Below are 17,586 nucleotides of genomic sequence, written 5' to 3'. Positions count from 1 at the left end.
TCTACAAACAGTAAATGCTGGAGAGCATGTGTAGAAAAGGCAGTTCTCCTACACTGTTGGGAAGGTGAACTGGTACAACCACTATGGAAACAGTATGTTGTATGGGAGTTCCTTAAAATAGAACTACCATATGACCCAACAATCTCACTCCTGGGCATATACCCAGAGAAGACCATAATTTGAAAAGATACATGCACCCCAGTGTTCATTGCAGCACTATTTACAATAGCCAGGGCATGGAAGCACGTAAATGTCCATCAACAGAGAAATGGTTAAAGAAGATATGGTACATATATACAATGCAGTGTTACTCAGCCATAAAAGAATGAAATAATGTCATTTGCAGTGATGTGGCTTTACCTAGAGATTATTATCCTGAATGAAGTAAGTCAGACACAGAGAGACAAATACCATATGATATCACTTATATGTGGAGTATAAAAGAAGAGTATAAATGAACTTATTTATGAAACAGAAATAGTCATGGATGTAGAAAACAAACTTGCGATTATCAGGGGATGGAGGGATAAATTGGAAGATTGAGACTGACATATATACACTGCTGTATATAAAAGAAGAAGAACCTGCTGTATAGCACAGAGACCTCTCAGTATTCTCTAATGGCCTATATGGGAAAAGAATCTTAAAAAAAAAAGTGAATATATGTATAACTGATTGACTTTGCTGTTTGTCCAAAACTAACACAACATTATAAGTCACCTATACTCCAATAAAAAATTTCTAAAAAGAGAATTTCTTGAATTCTCTGGTAGTCCAGTGGTTAGGATTCCCCTGCTTCCATTGCAGGGGAACTAAGATCCCTCAAGCTGTGTGGTGCAGCCAAAAAAAAAAAAAGATGTTTGGAATTTAGCTGAGGCATCAAGGTACAGAAGCATGAAATTCAAAAGTGGGATAGTTCATGTTCAAGGATCAGTTAGAGGCTCTAAAACCCAGAAGAAGGATATTTATGGGTCAAGGAAGAGCATTTTGTGAAGATTTTTTAATGAAATTATGCTATGGCTTCCTTCCACCCAACCCCTCATGGGAAAAGTTTGGGTACACACTCTCTCACTTGATAACCTAGTGAGAGGAGCTTTAGAGGGACTACTTAGAGGTTTAAAAAATTCTCTTCAGTTAGGGGATACAGAGGACTGAGGTCTGAATCCCGTGAGAAATCCCACAAGGAGAGAACTGCATCTGGCCAGCTGCTCCCACAGCAAGAGGAGGGCTCTGTGGAACTTGCCCACACTCCAGTGTTTGTCAGGGCAGAGGAAACATGAACATTTCCTGCAGAGCAGAGGAGGCTGAGTGGAGGAGAGAGGAGCTGTTTTGATCCCTGCCCAAATAAACCGTCTAGAAGGGCAACGAGGCTCCAACAGTGAGTCTTTTAAGTGACAGCCAGAAAGCCAGGACGAGAGTGAACTGTCCTTGTCTGTGGAGCTGTAGCCAGAAGGAGCTCTGAGGTGAGACTTGGAAGAACCCATGGAAGTGCACCTGAGGGAAAGCATCCGCTTCGGACACGCCGTTCAGGCCTTTTGGCAGGACCTGTTAAGTAGGAGTCTCCTTGCCTTGTCTCCGAGCAGCCCTGTGTCTCATGCCCGCCCACTTTGGAGAGAGCAATAGCTAGGGAGGGGAAGAAGGGCCACGGAAAAGAGACAAAGCTGATCTTCCTCTCCTCCCGAGGAAAAAAGATTCTGATTACCTAGTGAAGGTTAGTTTGTAACCTAAAGCACCTGAGGCCTTCCTGCTGCTCAGCACTGGCTGCAGGGGTCAGGTGGGCCTGCTGAAGTGCTCGTGCAGTGGCAGGGAACATCTTCTCCATGCGTGCATTTTAAGGCGATAGTCGAGACAAAGGTAAAGTTGTGTTTGATTATATCCTGCACTTAGTGCTTGTTCAGTGGACATAAGATTCTGTAAAAACTTTCACATTTGGTGTTAAAGGTAGACCAACACCTAGATAACGCATAAGGACTTGTTGTTCTTCTTGAAACATGCCTTGACTTCTTTGAATGTTAGCGCAATATAAATATTTGCTCTCGAATTTCTTAATGTGATTTCCTGTTTAGTGTTGGCGTTTCACTTAATTGTCAAGTACCTTCATCCAAAAATAAAGGTTAGGATGCTGTTCTTCTGGTCTGACTAGACTGGTTTAGATTGTTTCATCAACATGATAGATGACTAAAATTTTTTTGAATGAGATTAAATGATTAAAAATCAGTAACATTTTTATATAACATGGACTGAAAAAGTCATACTTCTCCTTGAGTGGGTACATCCGGGGCTGTTGTTGTGGTAATATCTGGCCCATCACCTCTCCCCCAGAGCCTGTCCACTTCTGATCCCTCCCACCAACACCTAAGCTAAGCCTGCATTGTTTGTACAGTCTCTTCATTGTGTTTTGTCTCCTTTCTGGTAAGGGAAGAAAGGAAAGAAATTATGGCTCATAAAATATACATAATTTTAAAATAACTTAAAATGTAAGAAGGCAAAGAATTAAATGAAATTGTTAGTCTGGTGAAGCTCCATTTGAATACCATTATTAGCAAATAGTCATTTGTACAGGGTCTGTCTGGACTTAACTTCCTTTGCTAAGGAAATAGAGTGGTTTACTAGTAGACTGTCAGAGCTGGGTGGAATGCTGGAGATCATTTCATTTTTTAAGACAATTTGTTGCTGTTAAAACTCTGCATTATTAAGCACTCTGTGCTATATGTGGAGGTTTAGACACATATTCTCTAATCTTTAATAATTCTGGAAAGATCTGTGTTCAATCCCCTCTCAAGGTGAGAAAACAGACTCAGAGGAAATGATTTGCCCAAGAATTTGTTGCATAGTTCAGAGCTGGGGACTTGAGGGATTTGTTTATTTTATAGCTCATGTTCACTTAGGGCTCACTAGTTCATTATACTTTTTAAGAATTCACAGACTCAGTGTCTTACAAGATCACTCATTTCTTTGGCACAAATTTATGATCATTTGTGCTCAGTATGTCTCTCTTTTGCTTTCCTTTTGTTTTTGTCTTTACAGCATCAGAACAGGAAATTATGACCTGATTCTTAAATCTTTTCTATTGTGAATGATAACATACTTTCAAAAAAGAAGATAAACTGTGTGTATGGCTTTATGAATAAAGTGAATATACAGTAACTATTATCTAGGTCAACAAATTGCCTGTGTGGATTTGGTTCCTTTAACAAAAGCACAAAGCCCAGACTCTAGGCAGATGTTTGATTCTTAACTACTGTGTCCATATAACTCCTTTTCTTCAGGTTTCACCACTGTTGAGTTCGGTGGTTATTTCTTTGCAGTTTGATCACCTGGACATGGGTTCCTAAATATATTTCAATTTTTTCAGACAGATTTCTTTCCGCAGATTAGAAGTTGCTTAAAACCATAGTTACCAGGATAGAGATTAGGTCCCAGGAGAATGTTTGATTTATTTAAGGATACAGACTTTTTTCAGAAGTTCCACTGAACACAAATAATTGCTTTGCTAATTATAATGAGTCCTTGCCAATGCTTTGATCTATGATTCAGATTTGTTGCTTATTCTAACTTTCCCCCATTCATCAGTCTGAGTAATATCTTTCCTGCACTGGTACTTTTCTCAATATGTCTTGCATTTTATGAGATAAGAACAACTAGAATTCCCCGTGTCATAATGTCCCCCATCTCCCCCTCTCTTGCAGCATGGGTTAGTTCTCTCTCCATGGGGATGATTTTCTTCTGCTGCCCGATTGTCAGTGTCTTCACAGACATATTTGGTTGTCGGAAAACAGCTGTCGTGGGCGCTGCTGTTGGATTTGTTGGACTCTTATCAAGTTCTTTTGTAAGGTAAGGACTTGGTTTCTTCATGTTGCTTTTCAAAATCTGTGAGCTATCTTCCAGATTTCCTTTCAGAAACTTTGCTGTTTACAAGGAAAAAAAGTCCTCCTTTTCAAGTGCTTAAAACTTGAAGCGTGTCACTTACGCACTGTCCACAGCAGCAAATCAGAGCTTGTAAATTTGAATGCTTTTGCTTGCAGTGCCTCAGAGTGAGATGCCAAGTCAGGGTACATGTGTTCCCTGGAGCCAAGAAAAAATATTTCTCCTTTTGTTTTTTTCCATTCACAGAAAAATCCCAAAGAACTCAGATTCTAGCAGTAAAGTTGTCTAAAGCAATGGCCTTAATTTAAGATCAACTCATTCTGAGTTCCAAAGCGTACAAGAACATATATTTTGAAATGGTTGTTCATACGCTTGATGTGAAATATTTTTATTAATGAGATCTAGACTTTGCTGTTTATTTTAATCCAGGTAGAGAATTCCTACCTGCACTTTTTTGGGGGGTGGGGGTGGGGAGGGGGAAAGAACAGTGCTGAAATTTAAAAAGAGCATGACAAAATGTAGTGATCAAATGCAGCTTAAAATAAAGATTCCTATCAAAACATTGTTCCCTGTGTCTGTTAGAAGCCCTGCAGAGGCGCTAACTGCAGAGAGCTGGTGGGCACCCTTACCGCGGAAGCACCTCTCCCTCCAGCTCCTGTTTTACCTGCAAATCCTCTTTCATTATCAGGATAATCCCCAGATAGAGAAACCCTGGTTTAATGGGTAGCTCTGGCTAACAGGCAGCACTTAACAGGAAAACCCTTAGATGATTTCCATCCTCTGTCTCCTTTTGTGGTTTATCTTCATTTCCTGTCCCTTTCTCTTCCCTAGCTATCTTTGAGCTCTAGTTGGAAAGCATTATTGTAGTTACTAGGGAAAAAAAAAAATCAAACTTACATTGCTTGCCCTGTTGATTTTTTTCTATTTTTTTAAAATTTAAATTAAAAGGGTTTTTTTTTGCAATGTTGTGTTGGTTTCTGTTACACAACAGTGCAGAACAGCCATAATTATCCTTAGACCCCCTCCCTGTCTAGCCTCCCTACCCCCCACCCCCATCCCATCCCTCCAGGTCATCACAGAGCACAAACCTGGGTTCCCTGTGGTGCACAGCAACTTCTCACCAGCTGTCCATCTTTCACCTAAGAGTTTCTGTCTGTTGCTGCTACTTTCTCCATTCATCCCACCGTCTCCCTCCCCACTGTGCCCACAAGTCCATTCTCTACATTTGTGTCTCCATTCCTTCCCTGAAAATAGCTGCATCAATATCATTTTTCTAGATTCCATATATATGGTTAATGTACTTTATTTGTTTTTCTCTTTCTGACTTATTTCAGTCTGTATAACTAGAGGTTCATCTACCTTACTCACTCAGTTCAGTCGCTCAGTCGTGTCTGACTCTTTGCAACCCCATGAACCGCAGCACGCCAGGCCTCCTTGTCCATCACCAACTCCTGGGGTCCACCCAAACCCATGTCCATTGAGTCAGTGTTGCCATCCAGCCATCTCATCCTCTGTCGTCCCCTTCTCCTCCTGTCCTCAACCTTTCCGCACTAGAACTGACTTAAATCCGTTCCTTTTTATGGCTGAGTAACGTTGCATTGTGTGTATGCACCGTGTCTTCCTTATCCACTCCTCTGTCGGTGGACGTCTGGGTTGCTTCCCTGTCCTGGCTACTGTAAACAGTGCTGCTGTCAACACTGGGGAACACGTGTCATTTTTGATTGTGATTTTCTCAGGGTATATGCCCAGTAGTGGAGTTGCTAGGTCATATGGTAGATTTATTCCTAGTTTTTTCATATTGTTCTCACTAATGGCTGTATAAGTTCACATTCCCGCTAACAGTATAGGAGGGTTCCCTTTCCTCCACATTATCTCCAGCATTTATTGTTGGTAGATTTTCTGATGCTGGCCATCCTGACTGCTGTGAGGGAGATACCTCATAGTAGTTTTAATTTGCATTTCTCTGTTAATTAATGATCTTGAGCATCTTTTCATGTGTTCATTGGCCATTGCCCTGTTTATTTATTTCTTCGATCTTTATTTTGGCCACACCACACAGCACGAGGAAGCTTAGCTTCCAACCAGGGATTGAACCAGGCCCCTGTGTGAAAACTCGGAGTCCTTAATCTCTGGATCACCAGGGGAGTCCCACCCTGCTTATTTTTAAGTATTTAGAATCAACAGAATCCGTGGTTTACTGATTTTACCCTCACTCTCCCCACACATACCCCTTCCTCAACTCTAAAGTGAGCCTTTCTTTCACCTTAGACATTTTATTTGGATTCTAAACAATTATTTTTATTTCTCATTAGAAAATAAGTATTCCACCTTTAAAGTTGCCTTTGTTCTTGTCTTCTAAAGTTGTTTTTTAAAGAAATAAAGAACCAGTTTTGTTTGGGATAAGATTCTACTTAGGTAATTCTGTGAGATCATTTACTTTTAGTTCTTCTTTATCTCTAATACAGTATTGTGCTCTTACTGCCTCATCAGACCCCTGCATGGCCTGGAAGCCTCCAGATGCCCATTGTCAGTGACCTTAGCATTTGCTGAAGTATTAACACTCAGGCTTTGGTGGAGAGAGAAACGAAGAGATAAAAAACTCATGTAACTTATTACCTAGTTTGGTAGACAAAATTCATATACACAGACCAACTTACAGCAAGCAATGTTTCTCAAACTTCTTTGACCACTGAGAAAAAAAATTATAAAATGTATTTTATGTGGTGACCTAGTTCTTTTTCTCTCTCTTCCTCCCCCATCCCCACCCCTTGAAGGGATCTTTACCTTACCACATATGTTGAACGGTGGACTGACCTTCTTTTCGTCTAGTTCAAATTCTCCCTTCTTAAGAAAGCCTTCTGTAGCAATTCCAGGGTGCTGCGTCAGTGTCTCTTCTTTGAATACTTTTCCCACACATTCTTGCTATCTTACTGATTTACACGGCACTTACTCAGTTGTCAAACTTCAACAATTTGAACCATCTGTTACTAAAGTGAAAATTAGAAGTGAAGAAGGTTCCAGCAGCAGTGAAAATGCCATCACAAAGCTGATGTATTTTACCCTGTAGGAGAGATTCCAAGGCTAACCTTACCCAGCACTCCGTATTTAAATGGTGTGCAAAAGAATGTCTCTATTTATATCCATGGCTCTCTGGTTTTCCAACTGACAGCTTTACAATAATGTAGTGTAATTATAGATATTGTCATTGTTTATGACAATACTGTGCTGTCAATACTATTTTTAACATACACTTTGAAGAAGGCAGAGAAAAACGTATTTAGATTTTTCCTTTAAAATTATTAAATAAAAGTAAATTGGCACCTTAAGAAATTTGTTGCAGTTATCTGGAAAAATACTGAATGTGAAAAGACTGATGCAGAATGAGTGAAATATTATTTATATTTTGTTTTACATTCTTGTTATTTCAGGTAGGTGTCTTGTTTCACTAAGCAGACTAGAAGTAGGGCATAACCACACTTAAAGTGTTTTTTTCACCAAGTATCTGGAACATAGTAGCTGTTAAATATGTTTATTGAATAAGAGTGAGATTTTAGTAAAGAGTGATCAGAGTTAGGTAAGATTAATTTGGGAGAATTAGGGACTGGCTCTTGAACCTGATTTGAAGATGGTTTTTACGTAGATTAATAGACGGGGAAGGGGCATCTCAGAGTGAGAGGACTGCAAGCCTACCTTAATTTTATCAGATTCTAGAGTTCCTTGTGATTACCTCAGCATATTGCTAGCTACAATTATTGTTCAAAATTTAATTATTAACCAACTTTATCTACCTTAGTTTCTAATAAAGAGCTTGCCTTTACTACTGATACACAGCCTTCTGAATTTTCAAAAGAAAAAACACTTCAGCATTCTTTTACTCCTTGTTTCAAAGAATGTAATGCTGTGTTCCTTTACTTTCTTTTTTTAAAACATTTCCTCCACTTTGCAGCCTCCTCTTGCTTCAGCCCTCTCTTTTCTTTTGTTCATTTTCTTTTTTTGTTGTTGTTGCACTGTGCAGCTTGTGGGATCTTAGTTCCCTGACCGGGGATCGAACCCAGGCTCTTGGCAGTGAGAGTGCTGAGTCCTAACCACTGGACTGCCAGGGAATTCCCTATGTTCCTTGACTTTCATCAGAAGTGTGTAATTAAGTATTTGGTTAAATATAGAATTCTTAACCTTTGATTATTTTTGCTGAGACTTGCCTGGCCCTGAAGCTTACAGACTGGGATCAGTAGTGAATGCACTTCATTTAGCAGTCCTGCGATCAGAATATGATTTCTCATTATCTTGCACAACACTGAGAACAGTGCAGCACAGGGCGAAGGTTGGTCTGCAGCCCTTAGGCCAGCAAAATGCAGCAGACGCACAACTGCCTGTCCGTGCGAACGTTCCTCGCATAAGCCTGGGGAGAAAATATCAAACGTGGCCTTCTCTTTGAGTACATTGCTGATTAATAAGTCCCTGGGAAAATTCCATTAAGGAAAAGAGTTTTCATAGTTCAATTCTCCTTTTTAAAAGCTTTTATTGAGACTAGGTGTTTCTTAGGTAGTTTAATGATTGTCAGTGTCACTGGGGCCCCTCCTGGCACCGCTGTTTATTTCTAAGTTGGGAGCATCACAGTTTTTATCCAGTGCTGCGTGGTTCGCCTGAAAGTCAATAGAAAGAGGAGCAGGGATCAAATCACTGAGGACCTTATTGATCATTTTTCACATATTAAGGCGTTTTTTATTATCTGTTCAGATGAAATTAAAATATTGTAATGTTGTATTCTTATTAAGATTTTAACCTCTTTTTGGTTAATTTTTATTTGTAGAAAATATGTTGATTAACTGAAACCCCCTTTGACCGTAAGGCTTTATTCTTCCAAGCACATGATGAAAATAATGAAAGCTGCTCTACATCTTTTTCATCTTCGCACAGCTCCATTGAGCCTCTGTACCTGACCTATGGGATCATATTTGCCTGTGGCTGCTCCTTCGCCTACCAGCCTTCCTTGGTCATTTTGGGACACTATTTCAAGAAGCGCCTTGGACTGGTGAACGGCATCGTCACCGCTGGCAGCAGCATCTTCACAATTTTGCTGCCTTTCCTTTTGAGGGTTCTGACTGACAGCGTGGGCCTCTTCCACACCCTCAGGGTCCTCTGCATCTTCGTGTTTGTCCTCTTTCTGGCTGGCTTCACTTACCGACCTTTTGCTTCCAGTGCCAAAGATAAAGACGGTACAACCAAAGGAGGCAACAGACTCTCCCTCTTTTCCAGGAGAAAGTTCAGTCCTCCAAAAAAAATCTTCAATTTTGCCATCTTCAAGGTGACAGCATACGCGGTGTGGGCCGTTGGAATCCCACTTGCACTTTTTGGGTACTTTGTGCCTTATGTTCACTTGGTGAGTACGCCGCTCTGGCTTTGCTGGTAACGGGTATTATTATTTCATACAGAAAAGCTTCTCAGAAGAGCAAGAGAGCTCAGATTGAAGTTGGCCTTAAATGCTTTCCTGGTTGTAATTCAGGGACTCTTGAAAGTCAAGGTCTCCTAAGACAAGGTCAGCACAGTCATCCGATCATTACACAGAGAATATGTTTCATGGTATGCTTTGGTATTTAACAGATCACCAAACCTACACAAATAAAACCAACTTTGTTTTTTTTTTTTAAGAACACTAAAATGTTGGAACAAATGTCATCTATACAAAAAAGCTGACAGGTCCCTTTTTGTTCAAATGGCTTATTAATCATAATCAGGGACAAAGACGGTGCAATGATTTTGTCAACACCAATAAATTATTTTTCAACAAAGGGGTGAAAAAATTAGGTAAATAGTAAAAGCCAGTGACTTGGACACAAAGAAGCACTTTGTCTACTTGTGAGATACTTCTGAAAAAATGGGAATTCCATTTGGAGGATTATTTGAGAGATGTTAGCAAGTTCCACATAACAAGAGAGAGCAAGGGTTTCATAGGAAATTAGGATTTCACGTCCTCGAGCACTTTATATTGCTTATTTATATTGCAAAGGCAAATTTCAACCTCTTCATAATAAGAGTAAGCAGTGTCTAAAGTATTTGCCCCTGGCAAAATTTGCTCAGAAGTGCTTATTATTATGTTTCTTCCTTTATTCTTGTTGTTATGACTGAAAATGTATTTATAGTTCAACATAGTTGATAAATGATAAACAAAAATGGTACTAGGATAAGTTTTTCTTTTATGTGTATACTGTGTGATTTGGAGTTTTTCTAGCTTTCAGTCTACTTTTGGATGCTTGTGCAATTTTCTTTAGTTAAAATTCTGGCGCAATTTGGCAGTGTAGTTCAGAGAATTACTGGGGTCAAGGGGTCAGCTACTAAATGACATCATCAGTCCTTTGTGGATCTAAGACAATTTGAATTCTTAATTCTCCTATTCTCTTTTTGCCAGAGGTTTTAAGGAGGCAGCTGGGGTGATTAATGGGGAGACAAGGAGAGGACTAGCTTTTAGGACTCTGAACCATGAGGCATTTTGCAGAGCCTGAGTTACTAGGTAAAATGACCTGGTATGTCACACCTATCACATATGAAGTCTGTGGCTAAGAAAACATTTGTCGTGTCCTTTTCAAAGATGAGTAGATTTTTTATAAAAAAATTCCGTTTGTTATTACAACGTGAAAACCCTTAGAGAAATCAATATCTCAACTTTGCTGCTGCTGCTGCTAAGTCGCTAGTACCTGACGTTTACCAAAGGGCAAGTGGTAGTTGATTATCTAGTTATTTCTGGTAACTTCTAGTAATGTAATTTGTAAATTAATTTACATATATTATTTCATTTGACCTTTCACAGTAAACTTGTGAGGTAGGCAGAATAAATAATATTAGCTCATGATTTACAGGCTGGAAAGCAGATCCATCATTAACAAAGATTTTGAGCAGCTTCCCCAGAATCATGGCAGAGCAGGGGCTGGTTGCCTCCTGCTGTGTTTACCTGGAGAACACACCTGGCATGGTCTTCCTCTGGTGTACACCAGCTCCCGTCCCCAGATATACCACTGGAAACCTGCATTGTATTGAAGAGGGAGTGAGTGTTCCCTAAGAACTTCCATAAATATGTTATTGGTCTTTTTCTTAAAGTAGATGAAATTTCATAATGAGTAATGAGTTAGACAGTGTTACAGTTACTACTGTCATCAGGAAGCTGTAAATCAGATTGTACACAGAACAACAAGGTCTCTGTTAACTCAGATAACAAACCAGGCCTTATTCTGCTGTCCCTCCTTCCAGGCATGTTTTCTTACAAAATGTGATACTTTTTCATTTGGGATTTTTCTCCCTTTCGAACTCTTATGGCACTAAGGCCATGGTGGAGAGGAAATACCAGTTACATGCTGGGCAGGTGGTTTAAATCTCCTGTTTGATGAGCACGCTGAGTTTGTCACTGTGTTGTAGTTTAAGGTTAGGATTAGGGATATTCGATACTCAATCCAGATTTCATGCAATGGGATACCACCTCCCTCCTTAGAGGGGGGAAAAGGTGTCTGAAGTCGTTACAAGGACTGGTAAGATGGTGTTCAATTCATGTTGAATGTTGAAGGGAAAATGCCTGTAAGGCATAAGAACCTGTGCTGAAGGAACATAAAATCTACTCTGAGTAGTAATACCGACCATTGTAGTTTATAAAGGAATTTTACAGGCATTACCTTATATAATCTTCACCACAGTGCAGCACCTGTAGAGTATCATCCGCATTTCATGAATGAGGCACTGAGAGGTATAAAAACTCGTCCAGGGTCACAAGACACAGTGACTGGCAATTATTAGTGTCATACTTTCATGCAAGAGGCAGTACTGCATAGTTAGTAAAACAGATGCTGGTTTTGTCCCTTTATACTTGGGTAACCTTAGGTAACAGACTCTAACCATCAGTTTCAACATCTATAAAATAGGGATAAATCCTTGTTGTAAGGATGACAAAAAAATGTATGTAAAGCATCTCTCCAGTTCTGGTATAAAAATGAGAGTTATTCAAATTTAAGATGACATGATGGTGAATTGTGTGATTTTAGTGGACAAGTCAAAGGAGAAAGATGGTATCTTTTTGGAAAAGTGGTTAGTAAAAGCTTCATAGGATTGGAATTGGTCCTTAATCATGAGCTTTGCTGTTAAAACTACATCTTTAATTAGGGAACTAATTTCTCTATCTAGGTCTCTTTTGAAGGATTCAGAAATACAATGAGTGCTTTCATGGTTATGTTAAAAATTCTAAGGTCACTTGCTTGTTAGACTATGTGTGATGATTTGAGAGAAAATATGTATGCTTTGTGGCATTCTTACTCTCAGAGCAAGGTTGAAAGTTTTCTTTTAGTAGTTGACTTTTAAAAATGAAGAATCATGTTGCTTCCTAGAAGGGGTCAAATGATTCTTTTAAGCCTTCCCAGTTGTAATCTCTATTGTGAGGGTATGAATCTTTTTTCTTCTAGTTTTATTGAGATATGATTGTCCTACAGCATGTCTTAAGTTTAAGGTATACAGCATAATCATTTGAATCGTATACATCTTGAAATGAATATCATAACAAGTTTAGTAAACATCCCATATCTCATAGATAGAAAATTACAGAAATAGAGTAAGGGTACAAATCTTATATATTAATTTTGATGAGCTGTAACTTTCCAAATAACCATTCCCATTAACAGCTGCTTTAGTTTTTCTGAATTGCCCTTTTTTTCCTGAGAGTTGTTTTGTTCTGTTTTCTAGGTTAAGGTTTTTTTTTTTAACTTTTTATTTTGTATTGGAGTATAGTTGATAATCAATGTTGTGTTGGTTTTTTAGGTGTACAGCAAAGTGGTTCAGTTATACATGTATCTATTCTTTTTCAAATTCTTTTCCCATTTAGATTGTTACATAATATTGAGCAGAGGTCCCTGTGTCACTGTTGGTTATCCATTTTGTCTTGTTTTTTATTTTTTTTTAGCTTTTTATTTTGTCTTGGAGTACTGCCGATTAACCATGTCACAGTGGTTTCAGGTGAACAGCAGAGGGACTCAGCCACACATACACTGTATCCATTCTCCCCCGAGCTCCTCTCCCACCCAGCCCGCCACTGACATTGAGCAGAGTTCCGTGTTGCTAGTTAGCAGGTCCTCGTTGGTTGTCCATTTTAATGTCAGTCCCCCACTCCCTTGCTACCCCTTCCCTGCTGTGTTTCCTGTGTTTCCTCTCTGGTAACTATAAGTTCATTCTTTTAAGTCTGTGAGTCCATTTTTGTCTTGTAAATAAGTTTATTTGTGTAATTTTCTTTAGATTCTGTGACATGATATCTGTCTTTCTTTGTCTGACTTACTTCAGTCATTATGACACTCTGGGTCCACCCATGTCGCTGCCAGTGGCATTATTTCATTCTTTTTGATGACTGAGTAATATTCCATTGTATGTAAGTCCCACATCTTCTTTATCCACTCCTCTGTCGATGGACATTGGGGTTGCTTCCATGTCCTGGCTATTGTAAACAATGCTGCTAAGAACATTGAGGTGCAGTATCCTTTTGGAGGATGTTTTTCTCTGGTTACATGCCCAGGAGTGGGATTGCTGGATCATATGGTAATTCTATTTTAGTTTCTTAAGGAGCCTCCATACTGTTCTCCATAGTGGCTGTACAAATTTACATTCCCACAAACAGTGCCAGAGGGTTCCCTTTTCTACACACCCTCTCCAGCATTTATTGTTTGTAGCTTTTTGATAATGGCCATTCTGACTGGTGTGATGTGACACGTCATTATAGTCTTGGTCTGCATTTCTCTGATAATTAATGATGTTGAGCGTTTTTCGTGTGCCTCTTGGCCATTTGTATATTAATATTTCTTTGGAGAAATGTCTGTTTGGATCTTCTGCCAGTTTTTAGATTGGGTTATTTGCTCTTTTTATTTGAGCTGCATGAGCTGTTTGTATATTTTTGAGATTAATCCTTTGTAGGTCACTTGGATTAAGTTTTTATGGCTTCTTTGTCTTCAGTTTTTTTTCACTAGCTTCCAGAAACATGCTTTTAGTTTTCCTCCTACCTCTCCATCATTCCTCTTATTAATAGTTTCTTCTGGTTCCTTCTTTTTCACCCTGACTCTGAATATCAAAGGACTTGCCTCTTGATCTTTTCCTGTATTAATTCCAAATGATGATTTCATCTAATTTCCTAAGTTCAGGTATCATGTATATGCCAGTGGCTCAAAATTTATATTAATTTAGTCTAAACCCCTTTATTGAATTCTTTACCAAACTTTTATAGCCAACTGCTTACTTAATATCTCCACTTGGAGGACTGCTGGATGTTTCAGATTTAACATGAAGAGCCCTGAAGGTTATCCCCTGTCCTCCAAACCTGTTCTGCCCTCAGCGTTCCTTATCTCAGGAAATGGCAATTCCATCAGGCCCCAAACCTTGGAGGCATCCTTGGCGCCTCTTTCTTTCACACCATACTCCTGATCCAGACCAGAAATCTTGGTGGTTCTCCTTTCAAGATATATTTAGAATCTGTCCACTTCTCAACATCATCATTACTATTCCTCTGACTGGGCCAGCATCACCCCTAGCCTGGATCACTATGTAATAGACTCCTATCTGATCTCCCCACTTCCTTCCTTGCCCTGCTGCAGTCTGTATGCAGAAACCTCAGGTGTTCTTTCAACATAAGTCTCTCAAAATCTTTTAGTGGCTCCCTATTGCTCTGAGAGTAAAAACTAATGTCCTTCTGGTGGCTCTCAATGTAGGGTAAGGAAATTAGAGAAAGCGAGGTTCGGAGAAAGAACTAGACTGGCACTTTACAAGAACAAATCACTTTTAATGAGGCAAGAAGGGGCAGCAGTCAGATTAGTGAGTTGCTGCACTAACCCAAGAAAAGAGTTAAGTATATATAGGCATATATGTGGAAATCTGCTGTCTTAAGGGGGCCTCTTCTTCTCCAAGGTTGTTCAGATTAGTTATATCTTAAACAGCTGGGGCAAGGAATTCTGGAGATCGGCCAGAGGCTGGGACCAGCCGGGATCTGGGCATAATCAATCTTAATGTCCATTTTTTTCTTCGGGTGAGAGAGTTCTTTGTTTTGTAGAGAATGGTGGGGAGGACCCAGAGGGGAGTTTTAACTCCAGGCTATTTTGAGCGCCTAACTTCCCTTCACTCAGAGTCCTCCGTGGCCTGTCCCCTCCTGTCTCCATCTCATCTGGCCCATCCCCTCACACACTCTGCTCTCAACACTCCGCTGTCTTTCCTGTTCACTTTTAAGGAGGCTTGCCCTGACCACCTGGTTAAACTCCCTTCATCCATTTCCCCTCCACACACTCCCAGACTCTCACACTGCTATTTCTTTGTCATACCTTCTAATGTGTTATATAACTTCATTGTGATGCTGATTGTTTGTTCTCTGTGTGTATACCTCTGTTAGAATGTAAATGTCAAGGCCAACCAAGAGTCCTTCTATACCTTGTTCAATGAATGAACCCGAGCACCTAGCACAGTGCCTAACATAGCAGTGGGTGCTCAAATATTTGTTGAATGACTAAATGTCTTATGGATTAATCAAAAGGGACACTATATAAGCACTGTTCATCTTCTTTTCATTTTGATCTTTAAAATTCTCTGCTATGATACTAAAATGATGTTTCACATGTTATACCTATATGACATGATGGTATTCATACCCACTCCACAGTTAATCAACAAGCTCAAACTCAGCAGACGTCAGACTTAAAAGTACCACTAATGCCATCTGTTGATGGAGAAAAGAGTTGATGCGTTTTGCTTTTGACCTATAGCCATATATACATGTTGAAATTGAAAATTTATAAATGGAAGAAATTTGTGTGTCTCTGTCACTGTTGTGAGTGTGTGGAGGGATGGAATGGCCGTCCCCATTAATAAGGAAAGCTAGACAGTTGGTGTCTGCTCTCCTGCATAGCAGCTGAAAATCTTGCAGAGCCTGGGTGGTGTGAGTGAGAACAGAATGGGGATACAGGCCCAGAGCACTGACCACAGGGCTGCATCAGTCGGATGCCTGGTAAATGCTGCAACTGGCAACAGCGATGCAGCTCTTCTCAGTGGCATAGAACGTCCCATCCGCAGTTTGAGAGTGATGACTTAGTTTTTATTGCTTTTACATCTCTCCACCACTACTCGCCTTGAAAAGCAGCACTTGGGTTCTTTGACTCCAGAACATACGGCAGTGAAGTTTTAGGTTTTAAGCTTTGACCCACATAGTTTCTGTATCAGAGAGATGACTGACTCGTGTGTTGAAATTTGTGTTTATTAGCTCATTTTCAAAAAACTCTATAAGATGTGTCAGTTTTGTGGCAGATAGTAATTGTCCTCAAAAGAAATTCTGATCTGGTACGAATATCCCACTTATCTGAGACTATGATTAAAGGCACCATTATTTGCCTGCTGACAGGGCAATTCAGTGGATACCAAGTCCAATTGTAATTGGGAACAAACAAGTTGTGTTTTTAAATTAGAATGAAATCTGTAGGCAAACAAGCCAATCAATGGGGCATGTAAAACCTCAGGAGATATTTTATGGCTTTGATTAATGCCAGGTGCTCCATGGCTCAGTAGTGGAATGCACCTGTTAGACTTCACTGGCCAGGTTACCACTGGCCACGTTGTAGTCACAGCAGGAATATCGCCCCAGGGTAGAGCTCAGGGTGCTGAGCCGTGTAAATAGGAACAGCAGACATGTTCTTGTCTCTTTGTGGCTTCCTCAAACGGAGATTCAGGTGACATTTGTCAAGAATCTGTCATGTGCCAAGCATCTCCACAAAATTTCACATAACCATCACAAGGGTGAGGGTAACAAATGTCATAAACAATTATATACTTGGAGCCAAGGAAGCGACTTTGCTAAATAAGCTATGCTTAGTCAGGGTCAAGCACTGAGTTTGCTCAGAGCTGGGATTTGAACGTGGGTCTCAGACTCTGAGTCTCGTGTTCTTTTCGTAGAGTTGTCTGTTCTCTCTTCGGATCACCTGAGAGGTGGGGTGCTGCCTGCCGTCAGCCGCACTGGGCCGGGACCAGGATTTTCTTTGGCTTTTGCATGTTTCCCCCCGTTCTATCAGAACTAAGCACAGAAGCAGGGCTGGACCATCCAGGCACTCAGAGCACGCTGCACAGCCGTGGAGAGGACTCTGAGCAAATGGGCTGATGTGAATGACAGGGTGTCATGGAACTGCTCTCTCAGCCCCTGTGTCTCCTCTTTTGGTCTCTAGGACGTTGTGAATATGAGAATATCAAGTGGAACATGAAATATGCATAGTTTCTTGCTCAGTTTGGTTTTATACAGTAAACATTAAGCATAGCCGAAGAAAAAAATGGACAAATGTACAAATCTATAGTAAAATGTACAAATGTATTTGATTGGTAACAGAGTACTATTATAGGAAAATGCGAAGAAACAAATTGCTTGAATTTTAGAGTTACATATAAACTCTGAAGACCCTGATAGATCTTTACGTGTCCCGTGTGTGTGTGTGCTAAGTCACTCCAGTCTTGTCCAACTCTTTGCGACCCTATGGACCGTAGCTCCCCAGGCTCCTCTGTCCATGTGATTCTCCAGGCAAGAATGCTGGAGTGGGTTGCCATGCCCTCCTCCAGGGGATCTTCCTAACCCAGGGGTCAAACCTGGGTCTCTCATGTCTCCTGCATTGGCAGGCAGGTTTTTTTTCCTACTAGTGCCACTTGGGAAGCCTGCTGAAGTGTCCTAAGACACTGAAGTTTCCTGAG

The 17,586-nt window shown here is 40.2% G+C and overlaps 1 protein-coding gene and 1 non-coding gene across 2 annotated transcripts in view; one reads left to right on the top strand and one right to left on the bottom strand.

The window, feature by feature from the left end:
* SLC16A10 (solute carrier family 16 member 10) overlaps positions 1-17,586 on the top strand; it is a 112,395-nt gene that overhangs the window by 67,773 nt on the left and 27,036 nt on the right. Inside the window, exons 2-3 of the mRNA NM_001192847.1 lie at positions 3,690-3,834; positions 8,785-9,247. Of these exons, the coding sequence (NP_001179776.1) occupies positions 3,690-3,834; positions 8,785-9,247 (608 nt within the window). The remainder of the gene's footprint in view (positions 1-3,689; positions 3,835-8,784; positions 9,248-17,586) is intronic.
* TRNAE-CUC (transfer RNA glutamic acid (anticodon CUC)) lies at positions 7,898-7,970 on the bottom strand. Its single transcript has one exon. It is a non-coding gene; the product is annotated as a tRNA-Glu (tRNA).

Source organism: Bos taurus, chromosome 9, assembly GCF_002263795.3.
Source record: "Bos taurus isolate L1 Dominette 01449 registration number 42190680 breed Hereford chromosome 9, ARS-UCD2.0, whole genome shotgun sequence".
Lineage (NCBI taxonomy): Eukaryota > Metazoa > Chordata > Mammalia > Artiodactyla > Bovidae > Bos > Bos taurus.
This window is presented reverse-complemented; position numbering and strand designations above follow the sequence as displayed.